Genomic DNA, 18725 nt, shown 5'->3' on the forward strand with positions numbered 1-18725 from the left:
CATCAGCTTCTTTAGATATCCTATAATGGCTTATTGTGTCCTTGGTTTTGTGAATCTAGTATGTAATCCTTTTTGTAAAGAGAATAATGGTTCTCTTGTTAATGTTTCCTAAATCATGGCTGCTCTGGAATCTTAACTGCAGGAATTTTCTGTGTCACACGTACACACACATTTCTACACATAAGCATGCATACACACGCCCCCACACATACATCAGCTTCTTTAGATATCCTAGAATGGCTTATTGTGTCCTTGGTTTTGTGGATCTAGTATGTAATCCTTTTTGTAAAGAGAATAATGGTTCTCTTGTTAACGTTTCCTAAATCATGGCTGCTCTGGAATCTTAACTGCAGGAATTTTCTGTGTAGAAAATGGTCTGTCAGCCCACTAGGTGGCACTGCAGTGTCTTCAGATAGTGTCATTTAGCAAGTGTTTTTGCCTCCAGTATTCTGATGTGTGCCTGTATGTATGTCGTGTGTGTGTGTGTGTGTGTGTTCGTTCATTCGTTCTGGTTTAAAGGAAACTACTGTGATGTCACACCTTATTTTCCATTTATTGGCAAATGGTCCTGGCCGAGGTGGGGTCAGGGCAATGAAGGCGGCAGACACCATTGCCTTTTGTGGGCAGCTTCCAGCCCCAAGTGGTGCTTAATGTGCTTCAGTAACGAAAAACCAGATCAGAAAATACTGTATTTCAAAGGCAAGCACCTCATATGCAGACAGTTTTGCACTGCTACATGACAGGAGAGTTGGCATGCCACATAGGTGTGTCTTTGCATGGTTACGAGATCTTTGCAAAAGAGAAAATAAAATCTGTTCTTCCACCTCCCACAAGCTTTCTGTTTTTCTATAACTTAAGAATAATGATTTTAGGTCATTGTTTATAGTATCCTTATTTGATCAAGACTGAAACTTTAAAAAGAATATTTTATTTATTTTTATGTGTATGAGCGTTATACCTGTATGTGTGTAATTGTGCCCATGTCATGCAATGCCCACAGAGGTCAGAAGGAAGCGTCAGATTCCCCTGGAACTGGAGTTACAGATGGTTGTTAGCTGCCACGTGGGTGCTGGGAATCAAACCTGGGTCCTGTGTATGAGCAGTCGGTGCTCCTAACCACTGAGCCATCTGCCCAGCCCCAAGACTGAAACCTTCTATGCTGAAGTTATGTACTGAAGTACTGTATTAATATTAGGCACCTACGAGGCATCAGATTAGTTTAGATAATTTTTGTTGCATAAGTGATTGAATTTTCTTTTTGTTCACTGCAGTTATAATTTATAATTTGAGGTTTAAGAGATTGTGTGAACAAAGATGTACATTTTATACTTGTTACACAAGTTAAGACATCATTTAGAATATCTCCTCAGAGGTTTTCTTTACTTGCTGTTTTCTTTTTTAAAATATTTTTTATTGGGGCTGGAGAGATGGCTCAGCGGTTAAGAGCACTGACTGCTCTTGCAGAGGACCCGGGTTCAATTCCCAGCACCCACATGGCGTCTACGAACCGTCCTTAACTCCAGTACCAGGGGAATCCAAAGCCCTTTTCTGACCTTCGTGGCATTGGATGACATGGGTGCACTCACATGTAGGCAGTACACATAAAATAAAAATAATAAATAAAATATTTTGAAGAGAAAAGGGTTTATTTGGCTCACAGCAGAGTTCATCATCAAGGGAAGCCGAGACAGGAACCTGGAGCACAGACCATGGAGGAATGCTGTCTGCTGACTTGCTACCCTGGCCTGTACTCAGCCTGCTTTCTCACACAATACAGAACCACCTGCCCAAGGATGGCACCTCCCAGTGGAGACAGTTCACAGTTGAGGCTCCTTTGAACCAGATGTGTCAAGTTCACTAAATCTAGCCAGCACACTGGGCCCTTTGCGAGAGTAGCCAGTGCTCTTCTCCACTGAGCCATCGCTCAGCAAATCTCTGTTTTCAGCAAATCTTTTAAAATCAATAAATTTTAACATGGAAGTGAAATTTATCTTTGTGTATTCTGAAACAATTTTCTCCCATCTTATTTTCAAATATCCAACAGGTTGTAAGAAGATATGTTCTGGGTTCCATTGTTGAAAGTGAAAAGAACTATGTGGCTGCTCTTAAAAGGATCCTGGAGGTACTGAGCATTGTGCTGTGCACTTTATACACTTTTTCTTGCCCATTTTTACATGCTTTTTATTGTATGTTTGTATGCATATAATTTATGACTTAAAATATGCATATTTGAAAAACTCTCCCAAAAGTATAAATATTGTGCCTGTGTATTGACATAGAAAGTCACATGATTCATTTCAAAATAAGAAAAACTCCTTCGGGGCTGGAGAGATGGCTCAGCGGTTAAGAACACTGACTGTTCTTGCAGAAGACCCGGGTTCAAATCCCAGCACCCACATGGCAGCTAACTGTCTGTAACTCCAGTTCCAGGGGATCCGACAATCTCTTGTTCTGTCCTCCGTGGGCATTGCACAACACAGGTGCACTTACCTACGTGCAGGCAATACAGGCATACACATAAAATAAAAATAATAATAATTAAAAAAGAATAACTCCTTCATCTCCCTGGGCTGTTTCTGTCACAGCAATATGAGAAGCCACTGTCAGAGATGGAGCCTCGGCTTCTGAGTGAGAGGAAACTCAGGATGGTGTTCTATCGCGTCAAAGAGATCCTGCAGTGCCACTCCATGTTCCAGATTGCACTGGCCAGCCGAGTGTCTGAGTGGGATGCCGTGGAAACGATCGGTGATGTCTTTGTGGCCTCGGTAATTCAGCAGACCTCAGCCTGCCTGAAGCTCTTCCCAGAACCTCAGAGCCTATGGGATGCATGCTGATTGACAGTGCCCTGGCCCAGTGTGCACCTTTGGGGAAGGATTGGGAGCCACTTTCTAGGGGACCAAGAGGACCATATAGTGCCTCGGGACAAATGACACATTTGTAGAGGTTTTAGTATGCACGCTTAGTCAAGTTTTGGTTGCACCATCATATAACTGAGTTATGTCTTTGTTGTTGAGTGAGGGCCCTCCTGGCTTAGTGATATTACTTCCGGGCCCTCTCCACCTGACGAATGCCTCATGTTCTGTACACAAAGTTCTCTATGCCTGGGAACAGGGGAAACTGGTGGGAAAATGCCAGGATATTTTCCTCAAACTTGTGCTCTTTGACCTGGATGTTTTGTGGTGTAGACTGAGGCTTCAATCCTGCAGAGTGACACAGGAATCTAATGTTGGGACAGCTGCAGGTAACGTTTCCTGTTAGCAGAAGCAGCTGCCTGGAAAACAGGGCAGAGTTTCTCTGTCATCAGTTGGGAGTCATATATCTTTGTGTTCTGGTTGTATACTGTGTGCACGCATAGAAAGCTCTGGACAAAGAGAATCCGTTCTGTGATTATTTAAGGTAAGAAGGCTTCCAGTTGGTGTAGGCATGAATGTTTGTGAAAAAACCCTTACGTGATGCTGCATCAGTTACATAGGAAACTTTCAAGAATTATTTTTATCATTTATTATTTTACTATTTTTATTTTATGTGTGTGAGTATATTACCTGTATGTATGTAATTGCATCTATGTCATGTGATACCCGCAGAGGTCAGAGGAAGGCATCAAATTCCCCTGGAATTGGAGTTACAGAATGTTTTTAGCCATGATGTGGGTGCTGGCATTTGAACCCGGGTCCTCTGCAAGGGCAGCCAGTGCTCTTAACTGCTGAGCCCTCTTTCCAGTCATGCTTGTTTCTTTGTTTATTATTATTTATTTATTTATATGGTTTTTTTTTTTTTTTTTTTTTTTGGTCTTTTCGAGACGGTCTCACTGTAGCACCAGCTGGCTTGGAACTCACTATGTAGACCAGGCTAGCCTTGAACTCAGAGATCTGCCAGCTTCTGCCTCCTGAGTGCTGGGATTAAAGATGGGTACCACCACACTTGGCTCTGGTTGTTTATTTTTATTATTGTGTTTTATTTATTGAGTATGTTGAGTATGTGCCATGGCACATCTGTGGAGGTCAAAGGACACTTGTGGGAGTCAGTTCCACCATATGGATCCTGGGACTTGAACTCAAGTCATCAGGCTTGGAAGCAAGTGCCTTTACCCACTAAGCCATTGTAGCATTGTTATATTTTTTGAGACAGAATATTGGCTGGCCTCAGACTCAAGATAGCCTGCTTCAGTCTTCTGAGCATGAGTGCTCGCTGAGCCCTTTCCTCCGTGTAGTTTGTAGGAATACTTGATGAAGTAGATATTGAAGCCATCTCAGAAACAAAGTGCTTTCTAAAATACTTAGGTGGACACTTACCAGATCCTATGACAAACAAAAAAGAAATGAGCTATTCTTTTAAATATTTTATTTATTTTTATTTATGAGTGTATTGCCTGCATGTATGTAAGTGCACCTGTGTAGTTCAGTGCCCACAGAAATCAGAAGAGGATGTTGGATTCCCATGGAACTGGAGTTATGGGTGGTTATTAGCTGCCATGTGGGTGCTGGGAATTGAATCTGGGTCTTCTGTAAGAGCAGCTGGTGCTCTTAATCACTAAGCTGTCTCTCCAGCTGCAAAATGACTTATTTTTACATTACTACCTATGTTATGGGTTAGCTTCAGAATTATTTACCTTTCAAACATGGTTTAAGATGGAGCAGTCTTTAAAAAAAAAACAACAAAAATGCTGGGCGTGGTGGTGCACACTTTTAATCCCAGCACTTGGAAGGCAGAGGCAGGAGGACCTGTGTGAGTTCCAGGCCAGCTGGGGCTACAGGGAGACCTTGTCCCAAAAAGACAAAAAAAACCCCAAAAAACAACAAAAACCAACAAAATCAAAGATTAGGGATTTGGGTTTGGAGGAGATGGCTCAATAGGTGAAGGACTTGTACAAATATAAAGACTGGAGAGCTCGGGTCCCCAGTATCCATGCAGATGTTGAGTGGGTGTGCTGGCCCACCTGTAGTGCCAGTGTTGGGAGGCAAAGGTGGATCCCTGGCTGAAATGATGGGCTCTGGGCTTGAGAGACCCTGCTTCAGTCTATAAGGTGGAGAGTAACCAAAGACGCCAGACGCCAAACATGAAAACATGAAAAGTGCATGCATGCTCCCACAAACGTGGATGCCACATGTAGCGTGCACACAGAGAGAGAGACAGACAGACAGACCCCCCCCCCCAAAGTTCAGCTGAGAGCACAGTCCTGTCAGGCACATTGTGTCTTTGTGGAAGAACAAGACATAATTTGATCTAACACATAGCATGGGTGTTGGTGAAACCGTCAGCCCTACCCTGAGTTTCTGAGGGAAGCTGTATCCCAGGGGAGGCTGTTGGGATCACCACAAAATAATCGTTACTCTCTTGGCGGCTGTATCCACCAAGGGAGGCCTGGTAGGAACTTGCAGTGGCTGTCTGCCTCTCTGCAGCCAGGAATATTTGCAACCAAAACTCAAAGTGTAGTTTTGAGCAGGGACTCCGGCAAGTGCGTTGGGGTCAACCCAGCAAGGCCCGGCCAGGTGGGTACCAAGTTTCATGTAACCATGCAGAAAGAAAAGGCTCCGTGTAGTTATCATAGTTTGTCCCATGCCTCAGCATCCTGGAGGGCATGTTCAAACCCTTTCTTTCTCTGCCTCTGTGTTCTAGTTTTCCAAGTCCATGGTGCTGGACGCCTACAGTGAGTATGTAAATAACTTCAGCACAGCTGTGGCAGTGCTCAAGAAAACGTGCGCCACAAAGCCCGCTTTCCTTGAGTTTTTAAAGGTAAGCACATTTCCACCTTTGGGTTTCAACTCTGACTCATAACAAGTTCCATGTCAAAGTATACTGCGATGAAACCACACCCTGCTTTGAATGTGCGACGCTGTTCACTGTAAATATTCAGTGCCAGCCCCAGATATCAGTGTAGGCTAGCGGGGGATTTTAGAGTTTTAGTCCCTAACGTAGCTTTTTGAAGGGACTTTTATTCACCCATCTTAAAAATGTATGGCTATGGCCAGCCTGGTCTACATAGTGAGTTCCAGGCCAGCTGGGGCTACAGGGAGACCCTGCCTCAAAAAGAATAAATAAATAAATAGATAAAATGTATGGTTATACAGATAGATAAAAGGGAAATTCAATCAGAGCCCATAGTTGCCTGGGTCTGCCCACCATCTGCAGCATGGTGTTGGGGATAATGGGAACCCACATCTAGATTAGGGGTTGGAAAGTGCTCCCCCATCCCTAGGCAGAGTAGTAAGCCAAGGACTGGTATGGTGCGCGTGCGCTCTCTGGGCGCACTCCCGGAATGGCACTCTCCCGCCGTGCGTCTGGAGGAAAGCAGGTCTGGTCCTGCGGGCTTCTCTGTGTCTCTATGGGCCTCAGGCGTGGTGTGCACGGGTATCTCCGGGTCCCCGCCACACCTGGCGAGTCACGGCACGGCTCTGGCCACCGGAGTCTCTGGGAGCGGCAGCAGATAGGTTGTTGCCCGCCGCTCCGGTGCTGACAGCCTCTCTGCTACTGGAGCATTGTCCAGCCGAAATCCTGTCCCTTTTCCACCCGTATACTTTTCCTCAGGATGCGAGGTCCACTGGCCACTGAACCCCACGGGAAGAGTACGAGGACAGCGAAAGCCAGGATGTCCGCAAGTCGGTCACGGGGGAGTGCGCCCCCAGGAGAGGCTAGGTCACCGGTAGTAAGGCACAGAACTCAAGACTCGGCTTAGTCTGTGTTACAGCTTTATTAAATGTCTCTGCTCTCAGTATTTCAGCAGCTCTGTGACCCAGCTCTCTGTCTATTAAGAGAAGACTAGGATACTTATACCATGGGGGTAGTGGTAAAAGCTTTGGCTGTTAGATGCTTTGTGAGGCATTCTATTTACATATGGAAGTGGGTTTCTGCCAGACTGCTGTCTGCCTGGAGAAATTACAGGAAGGCATGGTACCTTTCAGAGCCAAAGGCCATGTTTATGTTAGGGCATTTGTGGCGGACACTTCAAAAGGAGAGACAGGGAAGATGCCAGGGAGACACCCTGCTATGAAAAGAGCCACCACCCCATGATCCCGAGCTGCATGAGCTGTCCAGTCGTGAAGGGACTTCTACTTTGCATAACAGAGGTCTCCAACAGACTGGGAAGGCCCCAGAAGGAAGACCCCACGTTGGGGGATTTAGGCTTTGTGCCTCCTGATGTCAGGCACAGAGAGCCCTAGGTCCTTGCTGCCCTATACCTGTCCATGATGGAGAACCATTCCCTGATAAGGCACTGGCCTGTGTGTGGGGCTTAGAGGCCTGGATGTAAAGGCCTAGGAGGGGCTGCCCCACACAGAACCCGATCAAAGTCCACTTCAAGGCCCCTGGGCATCCCTCCTCAGTCTTATTCACATGTAAGACCTTGGAACTCTGTGTTCTCTCGTTACTTGGGTTGTAACTGCCGCCTGGGGTGAGGGAACACAGGGCAAGTGTTCTTGCCAACACCAATGTTTTATTTAAGGTGGGATACTTTCCCTTCCTCCCTTCTACTGAACATAGCAAGTGGTCCCTGCTGTGATAACCCAGGGGTTAAACCTCTACCAGCTAGAGCTGTGGCTCTCTCTGTGTCCCTCTCTGTGTCCTTGTGCTGTCCCTGGGTTTCTTTCCCTTGGGCCAAACACAAACGTGGCTGAGTTAAAGACTGATTTTCTCTGCGGATTTTGTGAGGAAGTGACTGCTGACATAAACTATGACATGGCGACGATCACAGCCCTTCTCTCTAGGGGCCACAACTTTGGGTCTAGGCCTGGCTAAACCTTGCTGTGCACTGTGCAGTGCCCTTCACTATGTGGGCTGTTATTCAGAGATGTCCCGGGTGCAGCCCCAGGGTCAGGGCCATCCCATGGCCTCGGGCAGTCAGTGGTCCTGTAGTGACATCTCCCAGGAGGCTAGGAGAGGCCAGCCAGGGAGGACATGTGCTGGGAGGGACCTGCTCCAAAGCAGTGGAAAGAACAAACAACTTTTGGAGTAGACTGGCCAGTATGGACCCCCAGGGACAATGGGAAACACAACAGACCCTGAGACAGCCAGGCAGGGCCCTCCATAGGGCAAGTGACAACAGATGGTTCTCCCCAGAGTTAGGGTTAAAAGTGTTTTCTACAGGTGCTCAAACATTTCCTTCTTGATGGAACTGAAAAGACACAGGTCTGTAGTGGCCTGTCAGTCACCCTCACCCTCTGTGTGGCAAGGACATGGCCAGGTTGGGCCACCACCCACACTAAGCCTGCCATTCTTCCCTACAGCAAAGCCAGGAGTCCAGTTCAGACAGAGTCACACTCCACAGCCTGATGATGAGGCCCATCCAGAGGTTCCCACAGTTCATCCTCCTGCTGCAGGTACATCCATGAGTGTGTGCTTGTCCTTTTAATGACAGGCCAAGAGGAAGGAGTAGATGGGTCCTAGGGGTCTTCTCCCTTGTTAGAGGCTGTGAGAGTGGTCTGTTAACTGCTGGGCTTGTGCTGACCACCCCCATTCTGCTCACAGGACATGCTGAAGAATACGGCCAAAGGACATCCCGACAGGCTGCCCCTTCAGATGGCACTGACAGAGCTCGAGACTTTAGCAGAGAAGCTGAATGAAAGAAAAAGAGATGCTGACCAGCGCTGCGAAGTCAAACAGATTGCAAAGTCCATAAATGAAAGATACCTGAACAAGGTTGGGGCACCGTGCTCTGCTCTGCACAAAGTATTTCTGCTTCATACTGATAGGCCAGTGTTAGGATCCAGCCGCTCAGTACTGATCCCTAGGATCACTCCCTGGGACCAGTCTTTAACTGGGGTGGGTGTGGAGCTGTGGGTGAAGGGCGGGACTCAAGGGGCTGCCTGCATTGCCATGACTGCCCACACATCTTCATATAAAAAGGGTTCATAGGTTTCAGTGGCTCCTCAGATGGGTGCAAGGACCCCAAAAAGGTTAAGAGCAACTCCTGCTTTACTTTCAAAACCTCACATTCTATTTTTTTTTTTTTTTTTTTTTTTTTTTTTTTTGTCTTTTTGAGACAGGGTCTCCCTGTAGCCCCAGCTGTCCTGGATTCACTATGGAGACCAGGCTGGCCTTGAACTCACAGAGATCCACCTGCCTCTGCCTCCCGAGTGCTGGGATTAAAGGCGTGCACCACCATGCCTGGCCTAAAACCTCACATTCTATTTTAAAGAGCAGTTTGCCTGTACTTACCTCTGCTAAGCTGTGTATATGGTGGAAACCTACTGTAGAGTACCGAGCAGCTCCATGACAAGGCTGTGCTTGAACTTTGTGTTTACAGAAGTGTTTTCCTGCAGCATACCACAGACCTGACCTGTGTAGGCATTCCGTCCACGGGAGGGAATCAGTGTGTATGAGCTCTGAGGGGTCATTTAAGGCCCGTCCACAGGAAGGAGTCAGTCTCTAGGAGACTTGACTGTCAGTTGAGGCCCTGTCCATGGTGAGGAGTCTGTTCTCTAGGAGCTGTGGTAAGCAGCACAGGCTTTCACTGTTGCTAACATGGCATTCTCGTCTCTGCCAGGCTATTTCCTAGTAGATTCTGATGTCTGGTAGTTACCCATGATGACTTTATGGTAGTATGTTTTAGGAAGCCATTTCTCTGATTCTCTCGGTGACTGTGGGATTTGAACTACAGTCATTTATCCTCTTGATACAGTTTGTGGATTTAAACCTGTGCTTGCTGTTGAGTGCACTGGAAGAAAAAGCACTGGGACCTGGTGGTGCTCACCTGTGACCTTGTTGTAGTACACAGAACATGAGGACCATCTATGAGGCTGGCAATTCAACAGTGGCCGAAAACTGAGCAGTTAGCATAGGTTAGAGTCGGACAGTAGCAGCAGCTGTCTTGACTGAGGGCCCTGCGTTTCCTGTTATGAAATAACTTACACTTATTGATCTGCACAGAGCATCCTTCTAGGGAACTGATGGTTTTCTGTCTAGCTAGTGAATTAGAGCGTGGCAGATGATAAGAAGTCCAGATACTACTGCTGGGGGATGTAGCTCAGTGGTAGAGCACCCTAGCAGCATGCACAAGATCCCAGGTTCAATTCCTGGTAATGGCAAAACAACACCACAGAAGGAAGTTCAGATGCCAACATACACATTTACTTAGGTTTGCCTTGGGAAAGTCAATAGCTGAGTGGCTCCTTTACCTCCTAGGGCTTCCTGGCTGCTGGGAGGCTATGACTGCAGAATGGGTTAGTGGTTCACAAATGAGAGTGATGGAAAGAGGCATGTGCAGAGAGGACATGAATGGAAGGACAGGTGGACGGGAGTGAGGTGCCTTTGCCAGTCAAAGTCTTAGCTGCAGAAGTTGCAGGCACTGGAAAGTCAGCTCTTTTCTTGCTTAGAACAACTTCAGATACTGATGCCTGTAAGACATGTAAAGTCATGTTCTGAGCCAGAAGCTCATGTGAGGATTGAGTAGGAGTCATGGATCCTCCTTAAAGAAAAGAAGCCATAAAACTTGGCACTAAGCTCCCATCTTGAGGGCGGCCCCATTCCTTCCGCTTGCAGTGAACACAGTTGTAGTGACCATTGGTCTCCTTTTGAATGTTCAGCTCCTCAGCAGTGGAAATCGGTACCTCATCCGCTCCGACGATGTCATTGAAACAGTTTACAATGACAGGGGAGAAATTGTTAAGACCAAAGAACGCCGACTCTTCATGTTGAACGATGTGCTGATGTGCGCTACGGCCAGTTCCCGGTAAGAACCAGTCCACATCACACTCTGGCCTCACAGTGGTGTGCTTTGTACATCAGAGAAAAAGGGAAAAATTGTGTTTAGTTTGTCTTCTGAACTGAACTGAACTGAGCTGTGGCCAAACTTAGACCCTTAATTAAGGGAAATTCATATCAAGATGATGATGATGATTGATGATGATGATGATGATGATCATGATTGATGATGATGATGATGATGACGATCATGATTGATGATGGTAATGATTATGATGATGATCATGATTGATAATGATGACAATGATGATCATGATTGATGATGATGATAGTGATGACGATCATGATTGATGATGATGGTGATGACGATCATGATTGATGATGATGGTGATGACGATCATGATTGATGATGATGATGATGATGATGATCATGATTGATAATGATGACAATGATGATCATGATTGATGATGATGATAGTGATGACGATCATGATTGATGATGATGGTGATGACGATCATGATTGATGATGATGATAATAATAACGCTGATGATTGATGATGATGACAATCATGATTGATGATGATGATGATGATGATGATCATGATTGATAATGATGACAATGATGATCATGATTGATGATGATGATAATAATAACGCTGATGATTGATGATGATGACAATCATGATTGATGATGATGATGATGATGATGATCATGATTGATGATGATGATAGTGATGACGATCATGATTGATGATGATGACGATGGTGATTGATGATGATGATGATGAGATGACGATCATGATTGATGATGATGATAATAATAACGATGATGATTGATGATGATGACAATCATGATTGATGATGATGATGATGATAACGACGATGACTACTGCTTTTGCAGTACTGGGGATGGAGCCCAGAGTGTCACACATACAAGGCAAAGTCTAGCACTAGCACTGAGCTCTACTCCAGCCCTGTGAGCTGATTTTTTTAAGAATTCTTTTTTTATGTGTGTCAGGTGGAGGGTAGGTTGAGACAGAGTCTCCTGGGAGCCCCAGCTGGCCTTGAACTCTCTATGTAGATCAGGCTGGCCTTGATCTCTCAGAAATCCATCTGTCTCTCCCTCCGGAGTACTGGGATTACAGGTGTGTGCCACCATGCCCAGCTTAAAAAAATTCTTTTTACCGAAGATTTCATATATTTATTTAGATCAAATCTACCCCTCAATCTGTCCCCTTCGATTAGCCTCTTCCACTTTTCCCTCCCAACTTGATGTGCTTTGTTTTTAAACCCACTGAGCCCACCGAGTGCTGCCTGTATGGGCTGGGTCTAGGACCATCTACTGGAGCATGGACAGTCTCTCCAGGATGACTTTCCCTCTACTGGCTGCCATCAGTCACCAGTAGCTCCTCCGCTAGGGGTGGAGCCTCATGAGCTGTCCCCCTTACATACTGGAGTTATGGCTGAATTCTTTGGGTCAGTGGGTCTCTGCTGGTGGGATCAAGCACGTGGGTGAACTCACACAGCTGGTGTAGTTGGCCCTGAGCTGAGTACTCTCGTCTCCCTAGTCACTCTGTAGCTCTGTTATTCCAACTCTCTTTTAAGCTGCTTCTCTAAGTATATTTTTGGTTATTTTTCTTACATATTTGCAGTTGGGTCTGTCCATATCTAGTCCCAGTGGCTTTGCTTAACGCAGGTTGACATCGGCATCTGTTCCCCAGCACAGAGCCACTGCAGTAAGCTAAGGGTACCGGGAAGATGGGGTCCTTTAACATAGGTAGAGCATAAGAGAGTTGGTTTAACATTGAGCTTGATGTCCTTGGTCCTTTCTGAAATAGCGTGGGCTGAGGTAGAGCCTGCTTGGAACTGCTAGCTTTTCAGGAGCTTCGGGAAGGAGCTAGCCTTTAGTAGCTTGTGTTGGTCCAGCAGGTGCTTGCACCATGGGAGGTGAGTAGCATGGCACAGGGAACCATGTAGCAGCACACCAGTATCACATGACATTTTCACCCCCACTGGGAGGAAATGGCTGGCCCTCCCATTACCACCACGAAGTCCCAGCCGAAAGGAGGTCACCCTGCTCCCCGGGTCTCTGGCTCCTCATCAGCAAATGAAGGGCAATGATCACAAGGATCAGGATGGCAACATGAATGCTCTCTGGGGGCTTTCAAGGTGAGCACCCTCAGCAATGTGACCATCACAGTGTGTGTGTGCAGAGCTGCAGAGCCGCTCCGCAGCGTTAACTACAAAGTGAGTCTGGAGAGTGTGCCATCTCAGTGACACCTGCACAAGGTGCAGGCCCACTGCCTCACCATCATCACGCTAGGCTCCACATGTCTGTATTAAGCGGCACAGATCAGCTAGTGGCATGTTGCTTTGGTGACAGGTGTAGTGTATGCTTCTGGGCGTCTGTGTTCCATGTTGTGATAGAAGAAGACATATAGGTTATGCTTTTCATTTCATTTCTGTAGACTCAACAAGTCTGATGGTATGATTTAATTATATTAACATAGTTGTCAGTAACTACATCGAGATAAGGGGGGTGTCAAGGTGAACCCAGAGGAAGCAGTCAGATTACCTTCTGCCCACTTGGGGTATTTTTCCTCCGTACATTGCTGTACATTTTCTCAGGTTCTGGGTGAGAGCATGTTAAGAGCCGTCCTTGCCCGTGGGGCTGGAGGCCTTAGATGGGGCCGGTGACCACAGTTTGCAGGAGGGTCAGGAGTGCCATGACTCAGCAGTTAGAATGCTGTTCAAGGACATGGGAGGGATGGGAGGATGGAAACTTGCCCCCGTAGTAATTCATAAAGTAACAGCTTTCTGATTGTTTCAGGGCTTCTCATGAAAGCCATGCTGTGATGAGCCAGAGGTATCTGCTTAAGTGGAGCGCCATGACTCAGCAGTTAGAACGCTGTTCAAGGACATGGGAGGGACGGGAGGATGGAAACTTGCCCCCATAGTAATTCATAAAGTAACAGCTTTCTGATTGTTTCAGGACTTCTCATGAAAGCCATGCTGTGATGAGCCAGAGGTATCTGCTTAAGTGGAGTGTCCCTCTAGGACAAGTGGACGTGATCGAGTACAGCAGCAATCCTGGCTCAGGGGAGCACAACAGGCACTCCGCCGCACACTCACCAGAAAGCCTGGCTGTGATGGCTAATGTGAAGCCACGTAAGTGAACTTGGCTGTCAACTCTCCTGTGAGCTGTGAGGCAGCGTTAACTCCAAGCCTGCCCTCTGATCCCCCTGGCCCAGGGCTGGAGTGGGAGATGTGTTGGGACGATTCAGTCTGCTGCAGTTCCTCAGTACCTTGGAGTGACACCTGCAGATCGTGGCGGGCTTAGCTCCGCACTGGCTGGCTCCTCTTTCCTTCCGTTTCCCATGGTGAGCTGCCTGCGACCTTCGGAGTGGAGTGGGAGGGCGGGCGTTGCTCTGAAAGTGATTTGGCGTCATACGGTATTTGGGATTATTGTTTCCAGGCATGGTTTAACCTGGGGATTTTGATCTGAGCAGAAATCATTGCCTTCTCCACTTCTCCTTTTTTAAAATCGGAATAAAGACTGTTTAATTCAGTTGTTGACCTCTGCCCAGGGACCAGTTAATGCATGCTGAATGGGAACTCAGTGAACCTTGTTATTAACCAGCCATTAACCTTTTAATTTTTTCCTGACATGTCCAGAAACACATAAGCAGACATTGAAAGTCAGCTTTCTGGTTGGACATGCACATTTGGGAGGGTTCATAGTAACAAGGAGTGGTGAGTGTCGGGCGTAACTTGCCATGAACTGCCTTTCTTTCTAATTCCCATAACGTTAATGGTCATTCAGTTTGGTCATATGCCTGATAGGCTAGTTCTTTGAGCATAATATCACAGTTATTAGCCTCATGAGTGTCTGGACTATATGTTATGCCCCCACTTAAAGCAATGCACCTTTATCCAACCCTCTCAACTAGAACTGAAATACCAAAGAATATCCTAGAGCTTAAGATGGTGCACAGACAGAGGGGACCCTGTGAGGAGGGAAGCAGAGAAGGGAGGGGAGGGGGCAGGAGAGGGTGAGTTTCCACACTCCTAAATTTAATCGAAACTTTATTCAAGGAAAGATTGACTATCTTTCTAAATATTTATTTTTATTTTATGTGTGTGTTTTGCCTGCAAACGCACACACACACACATACGTGTGTAAGTGCACCACATGCGTGCAGTGCCCAAGGAGGCCAGAAGATGGTGTCTGATCCCCTGGAACTGGAATTACAGATGGTTGTTAGCTGCTATGTGGGTGCTGGGAACTGAACCCGGGTTCTCTGCAGGAGCAGCTAGTGCTCTTAATTCCTAAGCTAGTTCTTTAAAAATCCTTTTAACTTCCTGCTTAAAAATGTTGATTGCAGATTGTATTATGTCTTTGTGAACAAAGGTGACAGTATTTTATATTGCTGGCAGTCTTAAAATGTGTTCATAATGAAGATGACTCCACAGTTTTCAGACAAGGGTGACTGATCATGAAGTATATTCAGAGTGGGCATACAGACTTACGTTTTCTTAGTCACCGGTTTTATTTTGACTTGCACTGAGCAAATATAGAATCAGAGTCAGAAACATTAAAAGAAAGCATAAATCAGGCTGATTTGACCAGCTACTGTGGAAGGATGAACCAGAATGCAGTGAATTTTCTTTGGAGCACAGTGTGTTGCTGTGACCTTTCTACCCCAACTACTGCGTGAAGCCGAGTCACTCCCAAAGCACCCCACCAACCCTCCCCTAGCACCATGAAGGTCACAGGAGAGAGCTAACCACGGGAAACTGAAGAAAAGAGGAGCCAGCCAGCCCACCGTCTGCAGGTGAGCTCTGAGGCAGGACACTGAATGTGGAACAGTTCTGTCCTCCTGCTAAGGAGAGGACTCCATAGGAGAGAGGAGCCCTTCCTCATTCTGAGTCGGGTGTTGCTTTCATACCCTGTTCTTGGAGACATACAGGACTGCACCCTGCAGGCAGGCGTTGACTTTGTTCTGTCGTTGCTGTGTGAGGAGGCATAGACAACCTTCACAGAAGCAGCCTCTCATGGGACATCTTTCCACACGGTATCTCAGACAGTGAGAACGTTATTCTCCATCGAGGGCTTGGCTCTACTGCTTACCCTCGGTGAATCCATGCCTTGGGCATGACCTGTTCACGTTGCTGATGTGGATGCTGGAGCATCATGGATTTGGGGTAGTAACTTAATGGGTATGTGAAAGACTCTCTGTTAATCATCCCCTTGACTTTGCTATTTTTTAGGTCCCACCGTGCTGGTTAGGGTTTGTCAACTTGACACAGACTAGAGTCACTTGGGAAGAGGACCTCAGCTGAGGACTTTCTTCCTTCAGACTAACCCGTGGGCACATCTGTGGGGCATTTTCTTGATTGTTAATTGATGTCGGAGGGCCCAGCCCACTGTGGGAGGTGTCATCCCTGGGCAGGTGGGCTAGGCTGTATGAGAAAGGTAGCTGAATGTGAGCCAGAGGACACAGCCAGTAAGCAGTGTTCCTTCAGTGGGTTGCTCAGTTCCTGCCTCCAGGTTCTTGTCTTGAGCTCCTGCCCTGGCTTCCTTGATGATGGACTGTAGCCTGTAAGTGAAATCAGTCCTTTCTTCCTTAAGTTACGTTTATTCCTGAGTTTTATCACAGCAACAATGCAGCAAACTAGGGCACCTACTGCCCCTGGCTCTACTGGGTGCCATGTTGACGGTGCCCACTCAGTATTTGTTGGATGAACAAAAAGCACTGCAGTTACCAGCCAGCATTCCGTTTTTGTGAAGTGGCATGGCTCCACTCGTCTGTTTACTAAAAGCCTGTGAATCAAGCGCGGAGTCCTATAAATCCCCAAATGAAGGAGGCACAGACCAGGCCGTCCTGAAGTGCATTCCAGAAGTAAACAGACTTTCTGACACAGATGCTGCGCTGTGTGACACATTTCATAATAGAAACAGAAACAAATGCTTTGGTGGCTCAAAGGAAGACAGCGTTCTCAGAAATGAGCTACTGGGAAGACTTGGGGCTCTGCAGATAGAGATGGCACTCTGATCCACCTGTGCATACGTGCACTCAGCTGGTGACCTGACCTGCAGCTGTGGTGGCCTGGCCATGGCTCCAGAACAGCTGTGAAAGTTCTACCAGCCCTAGGTCCAAGAGCATCAACCACTGGGATCCTGTTTTGCTCATAAGAACACAGAATGGGAAAGGGCTCACCTTATCCTGCCTGGTGAAACTTTCAGTTGAGTTTTATAAATGGCAGTGATGACTAAATTGGTAATAACTGCTTAAGTGGTATTTTCCAAGTTACTAGGTTTTAATTAGCAAAGTCCTGTGTGTCTAGGATGTTTCATGTGATGGTCTGCTGTGTCTCATGTGAGATACTGCCAGTCAGGTTAATGCAGCCACAGTCAGGTTAACACAGCCATCATCACACCTGCAGATAGTTGTGCTTTGCTTTTCTACTTCTTGGTTGTTAGACACCTAAGATCTACCATCCTAGGGATGGGTGTGATGTGAGGTGGTGCAAACCTTTAATCCCAGCACTCAGGTGGCAGAGGCAGGTGGATCTCTGTGAATTCAAGCCTGGTCTACATGGTGAGACCCTGTCTCAATTAAAAAAAAAAAAAAAAAAAAAAAAAAAAAAAAAAAAAAACTGTCTTAACAGATTCAAGTGTGAAATGTGATGTTAACCAGAGTCATCAAGCTGTGCGTCAGATCCCCAGAACTTACATGTCTTCTTTTTTAGCGTTTATTTTTATTTATGTGTGTCTGAGTGTGTGTGCCACATGTGTTACAGGTGGTTGTAAGCCTCCTCATGTAGATGTTGGGACCCAAACTCAGGTTCTTTAGAAGAGCAGGAACCATTCTTAACTGCTAAACTCAACAACCCCATAGCTCATACATCTTGTGCAAATAAAAACTTCTGCTGCTCTTCCGCTGCCCCCCCACCCCCCAAAACCCCAGGTTTATCCTTTGCTTAGAGAAGGTCGGCTGTTTTCAGATTTCCCCTGTGAGAACACATCGTGTGTCTGTGTGAGTGACTTAACATAGGGCTCTGTAGGCCCGATTGTGCTGTCAGAGGTGGTGGAGAGTTCTTATTTATTTATTTATTTATTTATTTATTTAATTTTTATTTTATGTGTATGAGTGTATTGCCTGCATGTAACTGCCTGCATATAAGTGCACCCGTGTGGTGTGATGCCTGAGGAGGTCAGAAGAAGGTGTCAGATCACCTGAAACTAGAGTTAATAGATGGTTGTTAGTCACCATGTGGGTTCTGGGAATCAAATCTGGGTCCTCTGTAAGAACAGTCAGTTCTCTTAACTGCTGAGCCATCTCTGTAGCCCCAAGTGGTAGAGGTTTTTTATGAATTAAGTCAGTGACTTGGGTGTGTGTGCATGTATGAGATGTATGTGTAGTGTGTGTGTGGTGTGAGCATATATGAGGTATATGTATGTGTGTCAGTTATATATATATTAAATGTGTTTTTGTGTGGTGTGTGTTAGGTATGTGAAGTGTATGTGTGAGGGGTATATATGTTTGAGGGGTGTATATATGTGTGAGGTGTGTGTATATGTGTGAGGTATGTATATTAAGTGTGTGTATGTGAGGTGTGTATGTGAGGGGTGTATATGTATAAGGGGTGTATATGTGTGTGTGGTATGTGTGAGGTATGTATATTAAGTGTGTGTATGTGAGGTGTGTATGTGAGGGGTGTATATGTATAAGGGTTGTATATGTGTGTGTGGTATGTGTGAGGTATGTATATTAGGTGTGTGTGTGTGAGTTGTGTGTATTAGGTATGTGAGGTGTGTGTACATGTGTGAGGGGTGTGTATATGTGTGAGGTATGTACATTAGGTGTGTGTGTGTGCGGGGTGTGTGTGTGTATGCGGGGTGTGTGTGTGCGGGGTGTGTGTGTATGTGGGGTGTGTGTGTATGCGGGGTGTGTGTGTGTGTGAGGTGTGTGTGTGTGCGGGGTGTGTGTGCGGGATGTGTGTGTGTGTGCGGGGTGTGTGTGTGTGGGGTGTGTGTGTGTATGCGGGGGGTGTGTGTGCGGGGGGTGTGTGTATACGGGGGGGG

General features: G+C 46.4%; 1 protein-coding gene across 2 annotated transcripts in view; it reads left to right on the forward strand.

Annotated features, from left to right (window-relative positions):
• Arhgef10 (Rho guanine nucleotide exchange factor 10) overlaps positions 1-18725 on the forward strand; it is a gene marked incomplete in the record, with an annotated part of 130988 nt that overhangs the window by 61888 nt on the left and 50375 nt on the right. For both annotated transcript variants that reach the window (XM_017797486.2, XM_017797485.2), the window contains 7 exon segments: positions 2045-2122; positions 2586-2765; positions 5617-5733; positions 8220-8312; positions 8461-8631; positions 10518-10663; positions 13629-13804. In XM_017797486.2, the coding sequence (XP_017652975.1) occupies positions 2045-2122; positions 2586-2765; positions 5617-5733; positions 8220-8312; positions 8461-8631; positions 10518-10663; positions 13629-13804 (961 nt within the window).

The sequence above is a fragment of the Nannospalax galili genome, unplaced genomic scaffold, assembly GCF_000622305.1.
Source record: "Nannospalax galili isolate Female #2095 unplaced genomic scaffold, S.galili_v1.0 scaffold134, whole genome shotgun sequence".
Lineage (NCBI taxonomy): Eukaryota > Metazoa > Chordata > Mammalia > Rodentia > Spalacidae > Nannospalax > Nannospalax galili.